Source organism: Cryptotermes secundus, unplaced genomic scaffold (genome assembly GCF_002891405.2).
Source record: "Cryptotermes secundus unplaced genomic scaffold, Csec_1.0 scaffold2392, whole genome shotgun sequence".
Lineage (NCBI taxonomy): Eukaryota > Metazoa > Arthropoda > Insecta > Blattodea > Kalotermitidae > Cryptotermes > Cryptotermes secundus.
Genome location: NW_019733893.1, coordinates 87,016 through 101,744, shown reverse-complemented (window position 1 = coordinate 101,744; position 14,729 = coordinate 87,016). Strand labels below are relative to the sequence as shown.

At 39.1% G+C, this 14,729-nt stretch overlaps 1 protein-coding gene across 2 annotated transcripts; it reads left to right on the top strand.

The window, feature by feature from the left end:
• Window positions 1-965: 965 nt before the first annotated feature.
• Window positions 966-14,729, top strand: LOC111868365. 2 transcript variants are annotated; one of them, XM_023858950.2, is made up of 7 exons: window positions 966-2,069; window positions 2,594-2,756; window positions 3,343-3,462; window positions 3,550-5,067; window positions 8,909-9,077; window positions 10,710-10,908; window positions 11,869-14,729. In XM_023858950.2, exons 2-7 carry the CDS (start codon window positions 2,652-2,654, stop codon window positions 12,047-12,049), a joined length of 2,292 nt encoding a protein of 763 aa, XP_023714718.1. In that variant the 5' UTR covers window positions 966-2,069; window positions 2,594-2,651; the 3' UTR covers window positions 12,050-14,729. The 2 variants fall into 2 exon arrangements, with proteins under 2 accessions (XP_023714718.1, XP_023714716.1); XM_023858948.2 differs by having other exon boundaries at window positions 3,343-5,067.

The following is a 14,729-nucleotide window of genomic DNA, read 5'->3' as shown; positions in this document are numbered from 1 at the left end:
GTGCTGGGGAGAATATTTGGACCGAAGAGAGATGAAGTGACAGGATGTTGGAGAAAACTGCACAGTTAGGAACTTCATTACTTGTACTCTTCCTCAAATATAATTAGAATAATCAAATCAAGGAGGATGAGCTGGGCAGGGAATGTAGCACCAATGGGGGCGAAGAGGAATGCATATAGGATGTTGGTTGGAAAGCCAGAAGGAAAGAGACCATTATGAAAACAAAGACGTAGGTGGGGGGATAATATTAAGATGGATAGTAGAGAAGTAAGATGGGATGGTATAGACTGGATTGATCTAGCCCAGGAGAGGAACCAAGGGCTCTACTGAACACGGTAGTGAACCTTCGGTTTCCACAAAATGTTGGGAAATTCTTGAATAGCTGCACAACTGGTAGCTTGTCAAGAAGGGCTCAGCTCCATGGAGTTAGTTAGTTCGATGGCAGAGACAGCGTGAGTGGAACAATCATAAATCCCGCTTCAAAGGGAGAGAAATGTTGCCCACGTTCCAAATCTAAAATGGGTCATCTGTCTCAAAATATTGTCTGAATTAATAACACGAAATTTCCGGACACTGAAGAAAACCGTTGCGTCGTAAGTCTTAAAAACGGTCTTATTTACATTGATGCATAATATGATTAAGTTACTGCACAGCAACAATCGCAACATGAACGAAGGGTCATTTTTCACCTGAATGAAAAAGAAATGAATCGATAAAACGTGGCGTTAGAGGTAATCATTTAATTCGCCCACGCTGTAGTGTGAGCTCTGTGTGGTGATTTACATTCCTACCGCATGCATTCAGGAGCTGGGCGACCGAGGAGTCGGAGTTCGAGTCCCTGTAGGATCAAGAATTTTCTCTTCTCCAAGTAGTCCAGACCGGCTCTGGGATCCACCCAACCTCCTATCCAATGGGTACTGTGGGTAAAGAGGCTGGGGCGTGAGGCTGACAACTCACCTCCAGCTAGTGTCGAGGTCAATAAAATGTGGATCTATACCTCCCAGAACGGTCTAGTTTTGGAAGTACAGTCATGTCTTGGGCATGAGGGGGAACCGAATGCTACTGGGCACATAACAAGCTCAGCGAGTTGTATGAAAAATTCATAATAGATAGCCTCCCAGATGGGATTTAACCGTATATCTTCCAACTACCCTATCATCGAAACCATTGGGACTTCCTAAGCTTGAATCCAACTGAGACAATGTAACCGGTAATCTCGCCGATATTCATTAGTGTATATACAAGAGATGGCAGCCTTACAACTCCTGCTTAGCCACATTATGGAGACATAAAACACATTTGTGTCATTCATTTGTATTACGTACAATGGTGGTAGTACACGGCTAGTTGCAAAAGTTAGAGAGATAATGTTACTATTACCGTAAAAAATGGATTAAATCCCCTAATAGCAGACCAACCCATTTAATTGATACAGCTTCTTCTTCAGTCAAAATCATTAGCCAACTACACGACAGTCTGTATTTGAAATTACTGTGTAGACGGTTAGCTGCGAAAGTTATTCTTTAGCAGTCAAAATCATTAGCCAACTACACGACAGACTATATTTGAAAGTACCGTGTAGGCAATAAGAAGCTATCTATATAATCCTATGATATAGATCTACATGGAAATTGGGTGGAATTGTGATGCAATGGTAAAGGTGTGACTTGTATGGGAATTTGATTTAATGACAGAATGAATGACGTCATTGACTTGATTCCTCTGATGGGACCAATAACATATTATGTTATGTACGTACTTGCATACCTGCAAGTTCTCTGGATCAATCTATATAGAACTCCTAAATTTTACATAACACGAATCACAGACTGGAATCCTTCCATTTTTAAACGGCAACTTGGATAAGCATGATGGGTAGAGTAGTAAATCAACATGGCGTGTCTTGTGTGGTTGTGACTGCAAAAGCGATAATTTTTATTGATTTATTAATCTAGGGATTTTAGTGGAATGTTCGTTGCAAATGATTATATAATGTAATGACTGCCGATATTATGGGAATACACATATGCAGCTATTTTAATCATATCCATGGTGTGAACTGTATAAAGGTAGTGTTCAATAATATATGATATAAAAGTATAGTAGTTTCTGTTTTAATTAAATTTGTTACAATCGATATTGTTATTGTACCAGTTTTGTTTCCTTATACCTGTAGAAAATAATAGTGCGTGTAATTTCTATACTGACATTGATGAAACAATCCGAAACCTTAATGAAAGCGGTGTTCTACATATCGCGTATAGATTTTATTGTCGTTTGGTTTAAAATGTCAGAACGAGAAATATGTGACACAGTTAATTCTCATATTATTATGTTAGCAGCTGAACTATAATTTAATTTGGTCAAGCAGAGAGACTAATTATTCCATTACAAAAGTAACCTTGCTTGCAAGGAATGTTATTATCAGATTAAATAGAAAATAGTCTTGCATGTAACAAATTTCAAGCTCAATAAAAATAAATGATTATGGATATAGGAAACCTATACATGCCACATTTCCCCTGTCCATGTACTTGCAAGGGTTTAATATACAATACAATATACAGACAGTTTTTGTTAACTTTTGTTCCAGTTTACATTGTTTTGTAATGTGACCATGCCATGAAGAGTGTATCAGAGTAAAAGAATAGATGGAGTGTCCACCAACATGTTCTGCTTGGTGTGACGACAATGGGCTGCTGATGACCAGTGACTCCATCTCTAGTGAGAGTTGTGCTTGTCAAGGCACAATGGAGGTAGAGTATTTCAGTTTCTTTCATGGAAGTTCATATAAACCACAAGAAGTGCTTTAAAATCTAGATAGAATATTATCATGTCTTTAGTTTTCAGGGCTGGGGCTTTAATTCTGACTCATCACATGCTTGTTACAAATGGAGGAATTTATTTAGTTTTTACATAATTCACAGATGCCTCAGCTGTTGATCTGTTACACTTTCTAGGCACTGTCATATGAAATTAAGTTGTAAACATGAGCACAGCCCACAATATCAGAAAGTAATGGGAAATCAGCATAGATTCAATTCCCGGAGAAGTTTTGGGGACATTTTCATGAATTTTGCATGTAGCCACACATGTTTGAGATCAAACCTTCTCCATTTAACATCTTTACAACCTGTGTTTTTTAAGGTTCCATTTTGATATCCTTTCATCTATTTATAGATCCTTCACATGGTTTCATACCTTAAAATCTTCCATCCAAAAATTTATACACAGTTCTTGTTTTACCCACAGGTACAGCGTGTACCATGCATTCTGTATATCTGGATTGTATTTATTTATTTTTTGGCTGTTTTGATTAAGAGTTGTGTCATCATGTTTCAGCTGCAGGAGAGTGACAGTGAAGAAAAGTCATCATCTCAAGATGATTATACCAACGGCATGTGTGGTGAAAATTTCAACACAGTGAAGAAGGGGCCAGGCTGGCCCACAGTGGAAAAACAGGTGATCACTATTGAACCCCCTCCTGAGTTTCAAGACAGTCCTCCATCTCCTGTGGGTCATGACACAGGCCTCTTACTGTTTCAACAGGCACAGCATTCTCCTGAAAGCATATCAGCTGATGACTGTGGTGTTCATTTGCTTATACCTTGGATGGAGAAATTTGCTTCCAGACTGGTAGCTGCACTGCTAGAAGAAGCCTTGTCTATATCTTGCAAAGTTACATGGTCCATCCAGTGCTCCCAGGATTGTCATCCTGCTGACAGTCAGCAGACACATCAACAGCAGGAGCAGCATACCACAGTATCCCGCAGCGTGGGGCGCTGGAGTGGGCCACGTCTCTGTTGGACTCCTGAATTGCCACCATTTAGCAGTCCTTGTAATCGTCCTGGTTCCCGCAGCTCCCTGGCCTCTTCCCGCCTCTCAAGCTCACACAACTCACTGTCTGTACCAACTGCAAACAAGGCAGATGATTCTAGTTTCATCACATCAGCCATGTCACACGATGTTCTGACTGCAAGTGAGATCAGCGATATGTACAATGTTCCATTTGATAGTGATATCTATGCAGTGCCCATCGATGTTGTGAGACCACCAAGGACACCACAGCGACCAAAACGACAGCAGCGCCACCACCATCGCAAACGTCGGAGACATGCGTCTTCCGATTCTCAGTCAGAACTGGATCGTTCAACTAGGCAACACTTAAACCTCAGGGGCAAGACTGTCACATCTAGTCAGATCCATGTGGTCAGACCGCCTTCGCATACTGATGCTGTAAGCGAGTCAGGAGGAGTGAAACGTCATAGTGTTCCTGGCACGTCAGCAGCACGGCAGACACGTTCAGCAAGCACTGAGAGCCCGTCAGTTGCTGTGGGCGAGCCTATTCACATGACACTTCATGAGGTGCGCCAGTATCTGCAGAACCTGTACTCGAGTTCCAGCGATTCTTCCGACAACAAGAGCAAGATGGATGTGGCAACTCCAAAACACCAGTACAAGACTGTGCACAACAACAATAATAATAATCGAAACAACAACAGGTGCATTGTTGAGGATGTGGAGATTTCATCCAGGAGTGTGAATGGAAACATCGTCACAAACAACGTAAGAAAGAACAAGAAGAATGCGTTTGTGATCAACATTAAGAATAAGAAAACCAAAGATGCATGTGATGTTACAGCAACAAAGGACAAGGACAGTTCTGTAAGGTCTGAATTTTCTGAGGACAAGGAGAAAGTTAAGAAACCTCCCACTGGGCGCCACAGTTTCTCGACCAATCTTAAACAGACATTGTGCAACATATTCCGAATCCGGAAGTTGCCATCTCCCGATCATATTGCCGCAGGAGAGAAGCTTGATATAGCAGGGTGTTGTGTGGGAAATGGGACCATTTCTACCAATGACAGTGTCGATGTCAGTGGCAAAGCACCGTTCCTAACACGTGCACTGCCGCCCCTTCCTGCCACTGTATTGCTTCCAGATGGGGACTTAGACTCCACTCCTCAGCCTTCTCCTGAGGATGGGCCCATGGCTGCTGAGGAGGAGGAGGAGCTGGCAGAGGAACCCAGCATGGATTTTGCCTCAAGCATCGAGAAAGTGAAAGATGTAAGCTCATATATTCTTGTCACATACTGTCATTAGCTTTGCTAGATCTGCATTTAATTTGCCAAAGTATTACAACTGTTACAGTGATACTGTAGTGGTGATATAGTGTGATTCACTTGGAGAAGGTCTCAAATTAATAATTATAAATCAGGCACAAATCTTGGTGAGTGCATACCTTGGTAGACATGGAGGTAATTGAGTCACAGAAGATGTGTTGAGATTGGTTTCCCTCCACTTGGAACTGTGTGTTATTCTGCTGCACAACATTTGAATCACAGATTGAAAGAAATGGCTTAAACTGGGCTGGCAGGCGTGCATCAGGTCTGTGTTGTAAAGCGCACAGTGTTGCCAAGTTTTGTTTTCATTGATAAATGCCTGATTCATAATTATTAATGTAGGGCCTCCAGCTGGATCACTCTGTAGGTAATATATAAGGATTCTAATGATGTAGCAGTAATAGCTTACATGCCAGATGCCTCAGGCTTGAGACTCGTAATATCTGCTGAGGAGTTTATGCGTTCATTTCTCATACGTCTGGCAAAGGTGAAGAATGTTGAGCCATCCCTTTTGTTAGGGAACCACATTGAGTTATAGGCTCTCATGGTTGTCCATAGTTATGTAGCCGTCTGGCATAGCAGAATCAGTACTGTGGGTGTGTACTCTTCACCATCGTTGAGACATGCAAAGGTGAGAAAGGTTAGCAAGAATGTGACATGATGCCGTTTCCACAGTGGTAACTAATTTGTAGTGCACTCTAGAAATGCATATTTATGAAGAGATAATCTTCAGAAGAACAAAGCATCCTAGAGATGTTAATTGAGAAGTAAAGCTGTCCCTGTGTTTAACAGGCTCTGTGCCATGAAGACGTATGGGGATGCGGATGTGTAGCTCCACACACATTCTTAACCTTGGAACTAGATGAATGTGAGTGGTCAGCTTCACGGGCTGGCTATTTCACCTCCAGGGAAACAGCCCCTGGTACTTATTGGATAGGAGACTGGATGGGCTGCAGAGCTGATCTTGATGCTGTGGAAGAGAGACCAGTTTCTGTCTCTATTAGGAATTGAGCCTCGATTCCTGGGTCATTCAGTCTACAGCCTAGTCACAGTATTGATTACACTGTCTCAGCTCCACTATTGTTACCAGTTTAAACCATTTGTTGGAAATTCTTACAGTTTCAAGAAACAGCCAAAAGATCACACCATATTATCATATACATCACATAATTCTAAACTGATAGTTCTTGTAGTAGTGAGACATTTGTGTTCATTTGTCCCATTCTGTCAACATGAAGGGTTGGTGTTGGGCAGCAGATTTTACCCTTGGTTGAGGATGCACATTCAAAAGAATACTACAAGTATCATACCATGAACCCCTTAACACCATATTTGGCATTCTGTTACTGACAAACCCTTTCCTCTTAAAGAACCGCACTCTTTTTTTTATATATTTTTCTAAATATCTTTGAAGCCAGTTTCCCTATGCAGAATAAGAGTGTAAGTAGAATAAAGAACCACTGAATTACACAAGGAATAAAAATATCTTGTAAACATAAAAGGGGTCTGTATGTAGACAGCAGGAGCAGTAATAATCCCTACATGAGAACATACTACATAAGGTATTGCAAAGTCCTGAGTAGAGTTATAAAAGAGGCTAAAAGGCAGCATTACTGTAGGCTTATAGCAAAATCAAATTATCAGATAAAAACCACCTGGAATGTAATAAAACATGAAACAGGAAAATCACATCTGACTGAACAGGTACCATCTCTCCTTATAAATGATGAAAAAGTTGAGGACCCAGGAGAAATTGCAGATGCCTTCAATACTTTTTTTCTAACAATTACAGAAAATCTAAACTTGCATCAGGAAGCGGGAGATAATGTCATTTAATTTTTAAGAGAGGCATTTCATAGAAAATTCCCTGGTATTAAAATCATTCCAACTGCTGAAACTGAAATAAAAAGTATAATACATTCCCTCAAAACAAAAAACTCTTCAGGTTATGATGAAATAACAAGTAAAATTTTAAAAGTTTGTGCATCTCTAATCAGTAGCCCATTAACTCACATCTTTAATCAATCACTATCCACAGGAATCTTTCCTGATCATCTTGAGATTTCAGTAGTAAGACCACTGTGTAAAAAAGGGGACAAGACTAGTATGTCAAACTACAGGCCAATTTCACTGCTAACTACTTTCTTTAAAGTACTCGAAAAAGTTATGCACAGTAGGTTAAGCCATTATTTTCAGAGGAACAATATACTAGTCCCAGAACAGTTTGGCTTTAGGAAAGGAATTTCCATTGAAAATGCAGCCTTTAAGTTAACAGACAGTGTGTTGAAATCTGTTAATAAAAAAATGCACATTGGTGGAATATTCTGTGACTTGGCAAAGGCTTTGACTATGTAAATCATGAAATTTTATTAACTAAATTACATCTTTTGGCATTCAAGGAACAGTGTTAAGTTGGTTCAGATCCTACCTAACAGATAGAAAACAAAAGATTGAAATAAAATAATCAAATTCAATCCAAAGTACCTACTCAAACTGGGGAATAATAAAACATGGAGTTCCACAGGGGTCAATTTTGGGGCCTTTGCTTTTCACAATTTATATAAATGACCTCCCTCCTATACTAAGGACCTCATCAATACCTATATATTTGCAGATGACACTAGTGTTATAATTTCTGGTAAAAATTTAGATGATTTCTGCACGTTATCAAGCAAGATTCTTTCGCAAATGAGTAAATGGTTTTCTGCAAACAAGCTGTCCCTGAACCTAGAAAATACAAATGTAATAAAATTTATAACAAAAACTCACCACAATATCTATTAAAAATGGGATATAATGATAAATATACAGTATAGAAGAGGGAGTAAACACAAAATTCCTTGGCTTGCAAATTGATAATCACTTAAACTGGAAAAACCATATTGATCAGTTGATTCCAAAGCTAAGTAGAGCATGTTATGCAGTTAGATTTATGTTACATATTAGTAACATTGACACTCTAAAATCATTCTATTTTGCTTATTATCACTCTTTAATAAAGTATGGAATAATTTTCTGGGGTAATTCATCTGACAGTAAAAAGGTATTTACATTGCAAAAGAAAATTGTTAGAATCATGATGGGTGTCAAATCCTGTAATTCCTATAGAGATATATTTAAGAGACTACAGATCTTAACTTTTCCTTGTGAATATATATATTCATTAATAAACTTTCATTACAAATAACGAAGAACATTTCAGATGAATGCGGATGTACACAGTGTTAACACAAGACACAAACACTGTCTTCATAAACCAATTGCTAACCTCTCTTGCTTTCAGAAAAGCACATATTATGCTGGGTTCAACATTTTTAATAACCTGCCATCTGATCTCAAAGGTCTTATGAATGAAAAGGCACGATTTAAAATAGCACTTAAACAATACTTCTACTCTGTTGATGAATACCTATTGTCGTCTAGAAAATGACTTATATATCTTTAAATAGCCTTGTATATAGTCACTGTGTAATCTTGGTTTCTCTTGTGTGAGAACTCCATTGGGACTGTACATATGTTTTGTATTTATATGACATATTCCACATCCTACAGTCATTTTGACTAACTTTGTATCCATGGAATGCAATGCAATGTAATGTAATGCACAACAGATTATTGAAGGTTGCAGGGCAAGGGCTGGATTATTATGGCCCACCCCTTAGGCATTCATTCAACTCTTTGCTCTTAACTGCTTCACTGGTTTACATAGTAAAAATAGATCATGTGATCTGTCTTTAGCTTGTGTACTTTGATTAGACTGCCATAGATGCTTCCTATTTTTTCAGTATGGTTGGTACTGGGGTCCCATTTCTGGAGAAGCTGCCGAGAAGATCCTCTCAAATGAACCAGATGGTTCCTTCATTGTTCGGGACAGCAGCGATGACCATTATATTTTCTCATTGACATTCAAACTGAACGGCTGTATTCGGCATGTTCGGATTGAGCATGATCAGGGTTAGTAAAACAGACTGGCCGTAGGTCAATTTGTGGGGAAGTTCAGACAGAAAAGAGACATGACGTCCAAGAATTCAAGTTGACTCTGAGATGATGTGTAGAGGCATAATTCACAATACTCAGTTTTAAACTAACATCTGTTTCAAATCACTTCATCATCCATAATAGGATTTGAGGTTCTTACTGCAGTGGTTATGAAGAGTTTTCCCTTCTGGCATATAATGCCATGTAGTCTGTTGAAAGTTTACAAACATTTCGGAGGAATGTATGAGCAGAGAAGCTCTCTTTGCCTCCTGCTTTCATGCTGGTTTCTTGCATGGCTTATTCTTTGACCCTGAAGATGCAGGTGATGTGTTCCTTTGAAACATCAGTTTACTTTCAGTGGATTACACAGCGTTATATCTCATATCACTTCATCCTTTAGTTTGTCTTTGCAGCAGCTATGCTTTGAGCATGTACAAGGTGAGAGATGCTGACAAAATTTTTGTTCAGAAACTTACAAGACTTTCTCTTACATTGGAGAATAATATCTAGATTAATCATAAGGAAATGGTGTGAGGGGTGGTCTGGAATCATGTGGCTCAGGGTAGGAACAAGTGGTGGTCTCTTGTGAATGTGGTGATGAACCTTCGGGTACCATAAAAGATGGAGTTTCTTCACCATTGGGCCAGCTGTTAGCGTTTAAGGAGCGATTTGTTTGGATGGTGTTAGGTACTTCAGACTGTAGTATAAACAAGCATAAAACACCATGTACATAGAATAAATACAGGAGGACCTCGTTATACCAAGGATTCAGATATATCATGGCTTTGACCATGTCCCTTGATACGAGTTCATATGTTTAGGTCATATAGATTTATAGTTGCAATGTAAGACTGCACTGCAACATTTCTTGCTGTAGTTTGCAGGTACATAAGGTAAAGTCCACAGTCTAGTATAGATAGGCTGTATATTTCTGGTTGTTGTGACTTTAAGATTATTTTGTTGAAACAGCAACATTTAATGAGCCTGCTTTTTACCTGCTCAACCACAGATGATAAAAAATCTTGCTCACCTGCTGAGCTTAGAGGACTGTCGATTCACTTACAGTGCGGGTATGGGAGATGTCCCCCCAACACCTGCTTTGTGATGAAAGTTTGCTGTATAATTTTGTTGCAAAGAGGAAATAAAAAAAATGTTGCTAGTTGTGAAATGGAAACTTTCTAAACTGTATTGAAATATATAGCGTATGCAGTGTAATGCTAACTATAATTTGTGGGCTGCTAGCAGTCCATATTCACCAACTGAGAATTGCTTGTTTAGATGATGAGGCACAGAGGCACTTTCCTGTTCCATGCTTTCCCTTCAGACAAACGTACAAAAAATGCATAAAGTGGCACATATGATTTGTGTGAGGTTCGAAGTTCTCATGGCAGTGAATGTTGAAGTTAAAGTCTTTAGGGTGTGATGCTTTGTAGTTTGGTGTACATGGCATCACATTCTGCAAGGCCATGTTCTTATGGTAATTTATGCCTCTCCCTGTATATATTATGTGATAGACGCTCTTATTATTGGCAGTTTTGTCAAAATATAAGTACTGTGGCACCAATTGACATTGACAGATCAGGTTATTAAAGTGATTCCGTATTGCAGGTAATTTTAGTTTTGGAAGCTGTACAAAGTTCAAGAGTCACACAATTGTAGACTTCATAGAGAATGCAGTGGAGCATTCGCGTAGCGGGCGCTACCTGTTCTTCTTGCACCGACGCCCTGTCCTGGGACCCATGAGGGTACAGCTGTTACATCCAGTGTCACGATTCAAGCAAGTGCAAAGCCTCCAGCATATGTGCAGGTACCTCTAGTGTTTGCCACTCTTGTTTCATATTCAAGAGGTTCTTGACTGGGAGATGAGGTATGAGGGGAGAATAGGAATGCAAATAGGATATTGGTGGAAAGTCAGAAGGAAAGAAACCACTAGGAGGACCAAGACATAGGTGGCTGGGTAATATTAAAATGGATCTTAGAGAGGTAGGATCGAGTGGTATGGTGTGGATTGATCTGGCTCAGGATAAGAGACCAGTGGAGGGCTCTTGTGAACACGGTAATGAAACTTTGGGTTCCATAAAATGCTGGGAAGTGCTTGAGTAGCTGCACAACTTGCAGCTTCTCAAGAAGGGCTCAGCTCCATGAAGATAGTTAGTTTAGTGTTCGTGCTCTCTGACAATAAAGGAAGAACATAGACTGAGGGTGTGTGAGAACAGGGTGCTGATAAGAAAATTTTGACCAAAGAAGGATGAAATAACAGGAGGCTAGAGAAAACTGCGTAATGTGGAGCTTCATAACTTTTACTCTTTGCCAAAGTAATCAGACTGATGAAGTCAATGACAATGAAATGGGAAGGACATGTAGCACACATGGGGTTGAAGAGGAATGCATACAAGGTTTTGCTGGGAAAGCCAGAAGGAAGGAGACCACTAGGAAGACCTAAGACATGTAGGAGGATAATATTAAAGTGGATCTTAAGGAAGTGGGATGAGGTGGAGTTGTAGGGACTGATTCGTCTGGCTCTGGACATGGGCCAATGGCAGGTGCTTGTGAACACAATTACGAACCTTTGGGTTCCAGAAAATGCTGGGAAATTCTTGAGTAGTTGAACAGCTGGCAGCTTCTCAAGAAGGACTCAGCTGGATAGAGTTAGTTTAGTCTTCGTGGATAGTTAATTTAGTTTACTTGTATCAGTTGTTTTCTAAGTTGGTAACTTTGTGTGTAAGTTGTGGATGATACTGATTAAGTTGCATCTCTTCTCCCACAGGTTTGTGATCTTGAAGTTGGTGCGTCGGGACCTGATTCCTTCTCTGCCTCTGCCACGCAGGGTGATCGACTATCTGAGCACTCCTCACTACTATTCAGAGCAGCTGGTGGTGGAGGATGATCTAGCACCCTCTCCTGACGATGTAGATATGTTTTCCTTTGTGCCGCAAGGACTTTCCTGAGGTATGCCCCCACTAGGCAAACACCAGGGTACCAGGCAATTAATGTAAGGGAGCACGGAAGATACAGTATGATAATGGCACATTGCACCATAACACGTGTTATGGCTACAACGTAATATGCACATCAGACATAATTTCTGTGGTTGTAAGTACAAATATCATTCATGACTTGATTTAGCCTCTGTGTCATCAATCCTGTCGTCTCGTATGTGGGTTTGAGTCCGCATATAACTGTAGGTTACCCTGAAAGAAGCAGTTCCATCACACGTGTAAACGGAGAAAAGTCATCATGCATGTCAGATTAACTTTGTGTCTGGATAATATGAACAGTGAAACTCAAAGGATAGATTGACTATCCATGGTGTTTCTACAGACCAAAGTGAATAGCGAATTCCTGCCGTGAAAGATATGTAAAAAGAAATAAAAATGGGTATAACCTTTGGCTAACTATCTTGCAAGGTAAGTGTTAAATATTAGAAGACGTTTAGAAAAATTAATAGACTTTGGCGTCATTGTACCTAACCAATATCACCTGGGGTTTGGAATGGTTTTTTGGAGTACAGGGTTGAATGGGGTTTCCTATGAAACAGTTGATAATGTAGCCTAATATCAACCCAATTATTGTTGCCATATGGTATACATAAATATTTCTTTATTTATATATTTTCAAAAGAAAACTTGTCAATTTATTTCAATAAATTAATATATATTGAATAATTTATGATACTGTTTTACTTAACCCTCTGAGCAATCAATTGCTATAGAATATGCAATGTCCACAAGTCTTTATGTTAAACATTTATCAATATCTTAACACATTTTCTTATTTATTAATATACTCTTCTTTTGTATATCCTTGGTTCTTCAAGTGTCTGACATCTTTTTTTCATATTGAAAGTTCTCCAGACACAACACATGTCCATACCACTGTATCATTAAGTTGAGCAACTTCCGTGTTGTGTTTCTGCTTCCATAAAATATATAATACAGTACAATTTGTATCTTGGTTCATGTTCGTTTCTGAATACATGGTAGATGTTTCATCTCTCCTGCTTTTAATTTCCTTACATTTTGTACAAATAAAGATTTAGTTTTATGTATTTTGTGTAAATATCTGTAAATTGGTTTTGACACATCAATTATTGCAGTTATGTATGTGTCTACTGCTCAAAGGGTTAAAGTGTGATTATAATTTTTCAGTTTATGAGATGTACATAAAGCAAAGAGACACCTACACAGGTACATTTGTCCTTAACTTTCTGTGTAAGGCAAATTGCACTGGTATGTGTATGCAGTTAATTAACTTAAAAAATATGAATTAAAGAGAAAGTGTATTGTCCTGTTGTCCAGGACAGGCATCCAGCGATAGACTGAAATTTTACGTTGATGAAGTGTTCAGGTGCGGTGCCTGGCTTGTCTGTATTAGGATTCATAAATTGTTCATTTGTGCCCAGTTCTGAGTGATTGGGCCTATTACTCAGATCCTAGTGTGTGCTGAAATTGAAGTTATATGATATAAATCCCTTTTTCCAGTTCCCTCCTGTGATTGTTTACAATTGGCTAAACAGGGTGTTTAAAAATAAGTATTTTTTTTTTCAAGAATTTATGTGGATGTGCCTGACTGAGCCGAAAGGTGTTACTTGTCCTAAGTCTGAAAACGTTTTGTAACACAGCTACAGCCATTTCATGTTTACAGGTCTGTAAGCACAAATGGGAAGGATAAAACATAGTAACATTAATGTTTTTATTATATCCTTTGAGCCTGTATGTTAATCTGTGCTTCAACATGTCACCATTAGCGCAGACATATGATCATAGTGCGCTAGTCCTGTGCACCTGGATTGTGATGGACATCCTTTATGTTGCACCATAGGTCCTTTGGAATTGCGGGCAGCAGAGTAGTGGTAGATGGAGTTCATGTTGCCTCAGAGATTGAAATTGATTTTAGTTAAATTTGGTAGCTATGGAGACCAATCCACATGGACCATGATCCAATTCATAGTTTGAAAATTATTTGGCTTCTCAGTCTTGAGCCCATTTGCTTATTGCTCCATGACTCGAACAGAAGTTGCTGACTTCTGTTTTTTAGTTACAGTAGTAGTTTGTAGTTGTAAGGTACAGCCAAGAACTCTCACCTGTAATATTGGGTGTGCCTACTTAACATAAGACCTTCATCCCAAAATACTGGGATTTCTGAAACAGATGTTTTAATTGTTTTGATATTGAAAGGCATTTCACATTTATTTGTACACACAAAAATGGTAAGCTGATGGGTTAATATTGGAGTTTGGAAGTTTAATCTTCATTTTCATGGCTCTTGATTAAGGACTAGGCAGATTCATCAAGCTGAGTCCTGGGTTCTATAATTGCAGATACACATGTAGTCATGAAAGAGCTTCTGTAAATTGTTGAGCCACTTTGGCGGAGCTGTTTAGGCTCCCCACTATTGGTGAAGGTTATGTTGATAGACTTATAGCTGAACATGTAACAGGTACAGCAGTGCTGGAAATGCTGTCTGTTGTCATGCATGCTTTCCTGACACCTCCATAAAGAGTTATTTTTTTGGAAGTAGAGTAAATCTAACCCAAAGAAGTAGATACAGGCAAGAAAGGACCATATATTTTACAAAGTGAGGTGGAAAAACTATCAAGGACATGAGGAATGGAAAGGCTACAGGAGA